Source organism: Anarrhichthys ocellatus, unplaced genomic scaffold, assembly GCF_004355925.1.
Source record: "Anarrhichthys ocellatus isolate YVR2014 unplaced genomic scaffold, GSC_Weel_1.0 scaffold4, whole genome shotgun sequence".
NCBI classification, from domain to species: Eukaryota; Metazoa; Chordata; class Actinopteri; order Perciformes; family Anarhichadidae; genus Anarrhichthys; species Anarrhichthys ocellatus.
Window position 1 is genome coordinate 875,094 of NW_022280034.1, and position 6,939 is coordinate 882,032.

At 43.2% G+C, this 6,939-nt stretch overlaps 1 protein-coding gene across 1 annotated transcript in view; it reads right to left on the reverse strand.

Moving 5' to 3' along the window:
* aatkb (apoptosis-associated tyrosine kinase b) overlaps positions 1-6,707 on the reverse strand; it is a 45,297-nt gene extending 38,590 nt beyond the window's left edge. The window contains exons 1-2 of the mRNA XM_031842912.1: positions 6,626-6,707; positions 3,881-4,017 (exon numbers count right to left, since the gene is read on the reverse strand). Of these exons, the coding sequence (XP_031698772.1) occupies positions 3,881-4,017; positions 6,626-6,707 (219 nt within the window). The remainder of the gene's footprint in view (positions 1-3,880; positions 4,018-6,625) is intronic.
* Positions 6,708-6,939: the final 232 nt, after the last annotated feature.

A 6,939-nucleotide genomic window follows, 5' to 3' on the forward strand; every position in this document is an offset into this window, starting at 1 on the left:
AGAGAGAGAGAGACAGAGGGAGAGACAGACAGAGAGACAGAGAGAGACAGAGAGAGGGAGAGAGAGAGAGAGAGAGAGAGACTCGTTGTATTGACTCACTCAGACCTTGATCGGGCAGAGTTCTGAAATGCTGAATGAATCCTGTAATGAATGACAACACTGATTAAGTGAGATGTGTTGCTGTGGAGACGTCTGAGGGAGTATCTGCTGTGTTGTAACTACTGACGCATGTGGTGGCGTATCAGCTGTGTGGGTGTTCAGTGGCTGTCACCTCACAGAGCGACCGCCACGCAGATCTAACATAAAGCAGATCTCTGCAGGTACAACAGTGACGTGTACTAATACACTTTTAATAACACGGAATTGAGAGCATAGTGCCTCCACACGGCCCTCAACATGGCGACGGCTGAGCTAACAGCGCACAGTGCAAACAATGATAACAGTGCTAACAGAGCTAACAGTGCTAACAGAGCTAACAGAGCTAACAGTGGTTACCTGAGTGGGAACAGGAGGGTGGTTAGGGACCACGCGGACGCTGTTGGAGTGGTGCACCCTCACATGCACTGACATGCACGTGGCCGACCGGCAATGTCAACAAAGCAAGAAGAAGCTGTGATTACAACACGCACACACACACACACACACACACACACACACACACACAGAGGGAGAGAGGCTTCATTCTCCGCTCAGGTAGACTTTACTGGGATCGACATGTGGTCTAACAAAATAAAACAGTTGTGTGGTTTGGAGTGAGTGTGCTGTGGTTTTCATCAGTGGATGTGGTTTGACAAAAGTTCAGAACAAATGAACGAGGATCAGAAGGTTCTAAACTATTTATATCATTCTGAGTGATTTCTCTGCATCAGTAACAGCATCTTGTTCTCCAAGAGAGATGTTGAATAAAGTACAAAAACAGTAGAAACATTCACAAATACAGCTGAAATGATGTCATTGTTGTGCTCAAAACCAATCAGCAACCTTGTCCTCTAACAACTTACATTTCCACACAACTATCAGGACACACTAGTCTGAACCAATCAGCCCGTTTCTCAGCCAGCCGAGCGTGGCCAGCGATGAATCCTTCTAAATCACAGACTTAACAGCCTGCTGTGATACTGCAGGGACTGGGAGGGCGTCCACAGCGTGGAGATGGATGGATACATGTATATATGTGTATATATATATGTATATATATATGTATGTATATATATGGAGAGAGAGAGGTTTAGAAAGAGAGAAACAGGGAAGTCAAAGAGAGCTACATTAAAGAGGACACAGAAGACAAGAGTGACAGAAAACGGGAAAGTTTATGGTTTTAAAAACCCAAAGAGGACACGAGCAGCATCAACATGAATCACTAGCTCGTGTATTGATTGAATGCGCAGTACTCCACTCAACTGTTGACTCTGCTGTCTTTGAGTCTAGTGATTAGCCTCTCTTGTGCAAACAGACTAAACAGAGCAGAGATGATAACTGGATGTCTCTCTAACCGAGCGTCGCTCCATAGCCAATCGATTTGCGTTAATGCCTCAGCTGAGAGGCTAAAAAGGAACCAGGAAATGAAATTATTCCATAATTACACTGGGCAGGCAAAGTAATAAGAGAAATAATAGCTCGCATGATTTCATCCGGAGAGCGAATGGTTGTATTTTGAGGCAACTCAGTGCAGCGATGAGTGAGGCGGCCTGTCAGTCTGGAGTTCTGTTGAGAGAGACGGATGGAAGACGTGATGACACACGAGTGTAACAATTGCTGTGATACCACTTTCTAACGCCCAAAAAATGCATTTTAAACATACTTACGGTTTGTCCATTGTGCTGAAACACCAACCCAGGCGCTTTAATATCGGCTAGTAAAACTTGCTCAAGGGCACCACGGCAGAGATCCTGCATCAGAGATCAGAGCAGCGGCGAGCATGAAACTCTCAATGTGAGGATTAAGAGATAAAATAACACGGTTTGACTCCCGTTGAGGTTAAAGTTGTAATGAACCTCAAGCTTCAGCAGTCTATCATCATCATCATCATCATCATCATCATCATCATCAGCGTCATCGTCATCATCAGCGTCACTGTTTTACTGCTGCTTCTAGTCTATTAAAGGTTTGTGAGCAGACTTCAATCTGAAACTCCAGTAAGTTTCATCAGTAAGAAAGAAATGAACCATAAACCGATTTCCACATAAAACACGACACTAAAATACAACAAGCATTGATAGAACAGCTAATCATCATTTTGATTGATTAATCTGAAGGATTATTTTCTTGATTAATCAGTTAGTCTGTAAATAAGTAGCACGAGGGTGAACTCGCTCTTTAGCAACACAGCACATGTGGTAATATAGTCAATGAAGACTTTCGCTAACCGCTTCTCCTTTGACGCAATAATTATTAAGATGTGAAGGAGAATTCATAAGAACTATGGAAAAGACAACAGCGTTGTTCAGAGAATTAGGCTACGTAAATATTTATTTACACATTATATCTTTATATATTTCATATGCTTTACACTTTATATACAAAACAAAGAAAACGTGTACACTGACAAACTCCTTCAATGAAGGATTCCTGATCAAACCAGAGTCACCGCTCCAAGTATCCATATACGAGTAAACAGTGACGGTGGATGTTGTTGGCGGCTGATTGGAGCGTCGTAGAGCCATGGCGTCGTTTTCACGTCTCGATGACGATACACAGCACGAGGATTGAGCTTGCTGGTTTTCTGACGATTCTATAAATAAGTAGTCTGTATGAAAGGACCACGTGGTTTGGTAAACATACTGTATATTTGCATTTAGGGCAAAACTAAATAATAGACTCGATTTTGTAATTGAATACTGCTGCAATTACTCGATCAACAGGTTATTCTTTGGAGTTGCTCAGTCGTCACTTATCAAGCAGAAATGCTAGATTGTGAGAATTAAACTTCTCTCTGTTTTATCATTGAAAATTAAAATAAACAATAAAATTAAGCAATCTAACACCTTTATTGCTTTTCATTTTTTACTAATTTTAGATATTTGATGGACTCTATAAAGATTACTGGAGTAATTGAAAGTGTAGTTTCCTCATTAAACGATGAAGACAATAAGTGGTAACCTGTTATCTGATACAGTATAAAACACACAGAGGATATTGATCCCGATCAGGTTTAAATGATGTTCGATAAAGCTCAGCGCTTTTAGAAGCAAAGTGAACTGCTCTGTTGTTCCAGCCTCATTGATGAGCCTGTGTGTGTACGACTGTGTTTGTGTTGTGACTGGAGGATGTTTACGCCCCCTTCCATTCGTTCGAGGTTGACAGGAACTCGCTTTAATCACTCAAATGAATGTGAGTAGAGGCGGAGTCGAATGAGAACAAGTCAGTTTGTATCCTTCAACCAAATTAGTTTTTGTACAATCAGAGGCTCTTATTCTCCAGACACACACACACACACACACACACACACGCACACAAAGAGGTAGAGTATAGCACTCAGCAGCCTCACTTATGGGAACGATTATGTTCGGAACACTCTGCTCCACAGAAACAGACCAAAAAACAAATGGACCACCGCGGTGCTGTTCATCGGCTCAGATCAGACGAGTGTCGGGGAGTTGTTGCTAACGGGACGTTTCGAGGTGATCGGGGGGGAAAAGCTTTTAGAGGCGCTTCAATTGCTGTAAATGGCACAAATCCAATTCATAGCCACAGCTTTGTGGTCTCCACTTCTTCAGCCTGCCAACTGCTCACCATTTATTCTGAAACATACATCTACTGTACATACTTTGAAAATGATGCAGCTTCTCAATCAAATCCCATCTCTGACCAAGTTACAGAAAGCTAACCTCCAGCTACATCTACTCCAGACGTCCTTTAAGCCAGCATCCTCTGGGTTTACCTGCTCAATAAGCTCCATGCTCGTGTCCTCCAGCACCCGGACCCGGTAGTGTCTCGATAGCCCGGAGAAAGGGAAGTCCACTGGGCTTTCAAACAAACCGTGTCGTGCTTTTGTGTCCGTATAATGAGAGTGTGCCTCTGTATGCGCAGCCAGGAGCCCACTGAGAGATGTGAAATGGATAACCTGGGGCCTGGGAAAGCAGCCAGCACTGCCAGTAATAATGAACCCCCCCCTCCACCACCACTGATACCAAGCCCTGCCTTAACTGGGCAGTGATGTCATTCCAAGACCCGCCCCCAAACGCAGTGGCCGAAGAAGATCCAAGCCACAGGACAAGCACCTTCCTTCCCTTCCTTCTTTTTGTTCTTTGATTTGCTTTCTTGCTTTGACATTCCCATTTCTTCTCTGCCTCCATCTTTTCATTTTCTTTCCCTCGCATCCACCTCCCTTCATTAAACTCATCTGTGCAGCTGATGCTCCCTCAGACAAACAAACAGAATACGCTCGGATACGACCAGCAGCTCCAGCTCTGTCCGGTGAAAATATGAACTTAATAAGGAACGGATGGACAATCTCCTGGCTGAAGGAAAACTGCATATCTAGTAGGACCTTTATGAAAAGAAAAATGATAATGAGTGAGTTTGCAAACTGAAGATCAAAATAGTCTACCAATTATTTTACCCATTAACCGTTTACTCTATAAAGAAAATGGTGGGAAATGCCATCACAAGTTTCTGACGTTTCCAAAAAGCTTGATTTGTCTGATATTCAGACGTCCAGATAACAAATTACATTTGATATATTCAAAGACCAAGAAAATCAGCAAATGTACCGACATTTACCAACAAGACGATGAAGACAAACAATTATTAGAACATACAACAAACCAGAAATGAACCATCAAACTAAATAAAATCCCATGACTGCATGCCTCCTCATGGATGTATTCTTTTAAAGCCCACCGTCCTGCTGTCAAACATCACATATATCCAGAGATACCACATATGTGAGGGGGGAATTTGGGGGAACTGTGTAAAATGATGCCCAGAACAAGATATTGTTTATCAGACTGTCGGTCAGCGTTGAATAAGAAGATCGTGAAGCTATTTTAAGTGTGAAAACAAGACGTGGTTTAAAGGAAAAGTCTTTTCGTGATTGAGACCGTTCTGTGTAAGTCAGCAGCGACCAACAAGCTCACACACATCAACACACTGGCTTTGAAGAAGATCTCCACACAGTTAGCTTCAACAGCTGATCCAAGGCCTCGTCTATGTCAAACTCAGAGACAAGCCTTTGAAATGATTCATACTGGATACGTAATATGTCCAATATATGAAATGTAATATTTGGAAAGCTTGTCATAATACAGGATGTGTGGCCAGACTCCATGTTTCTACAATGGAGGGCGCAATCTGGGATTAAAAGTATCGGAATATTCCTAAAAATAATCCCCCGTCACGATTTCAGCACCGTGGTCAGCTCCATGACAAAGACTGACAGATGTTTGCTTTAAAGAAAGAAGTGCATTTAGTCTGTAAAGAGGAGTCTTTAGTCCTTCACAGGCTGGATGTAGTTTCTCAGACTGTAGTTTGTACTCTGTATGTAATGTCTGCTGTTTTTTGAATTGCATGTATGAAATCAACGTGCGCTCAACTGCTGCCATCTCAGATCACCATCGTAAAACACATTTTATCTCAATCTGGTGAAATGAATACAAGAAGCACAACTGGCAGCTGTAGGTCTATTAGAACACAAGTAACACACACACACACACTCAGTCAGAATTACCAGTTGAGTTAAAAATAGAACATTTAAATGAGCCGTCACATCCACACGTTGTAAACGTGTGGTTTGGAGGCAGAGTGCAACAAACAAACAAAAAGAAAGACGAAGGAGAAAATGAAAAGCTTCATCTGGTACAAACCAACTGCTGCTGAGACTCAAACGCTGGAAAGGATTCATGCAGCTGTAAAAAGGGCAGCAGGCATTATGACACCAAGGTGGCCGTGACAGGAAAGGCAGCAGAGACCCACTGAAGCGAGGATTAAAACAAAAACCAGGATTAAACAGGCTTCTGTTTGATGTCCTCACGACGATGCAACTCTAGGAGATGCTTTGGCTCTGTGGGGAAAACCCATTTTTTGGAGACGAGAAAGCCTGCTGCACCTTTTGGTTGCCTAGGAACCATCTGAATGACAGTAGCTGCTTATGCTGCATAATGATAAAATAGACGGTCGCTTTGCAGGGATTTCTGATTTATTTCCAAGATGGATGTGAGAAACAATGAGGCACTCTGCCTCCATTCATCATCTCCCACAATCCTGTTCTTTCCCAGCACTAATTGGATAACACCAGCTGCACGCCTGCTCCAATTAGAGGAAGCCTTTCTGCTCCCACAATTCACCTTTCACCTTCACGTCTGCCTTTCACCTTAATATGCTTTGCAGCTTTACGCCCATCTGACCTGAGAAACAAATATCAGAGCATCTTAAAAAAAGACCGTTAATCACACATGATGTTTCCCCAGCTCGCTTTTCATTTTATGCAAAAACATCAATACGGACGCACACGCAAGGACACATAGCGCTGACAATTGCATATGAGGACAACTGCGCCGTTTAAATCCTGTACTGATGTGTAGGCGTTTATCGGCAACCGATAGTGTTCATGCAGAAAGAACGAGTGTTAACAGATAACAGCACATTAACAGCATTATTCTGGGATGTTAGCGGAATGTCGGCTCACCTGAGCTGAAATGGGAGCTGAGGGCAAAGCCGGGGCTGAAAACCACCGAAGACATCGTCACCAGGAGCACCAACGTCTTCATATCGGTGTTTTAAAAAAATGTATTTAAAAAGTAAAACTGCAGGGCTCGGGTGGCAAAGAGCTAGGCAACACTATTTCTTGAACACAGCTTCATTTCCCCTCGTGATCTCTCTGCGCGCCCCTCCATCTCACACCGGCGCGACTGAGACAGACGCGGACAGAAACGCGCTCCTTTTCCGGTGTGAAGTCACCGCAGGCCGAGGCCGGTGGATTTATGTCTTCCTCCTGAACTC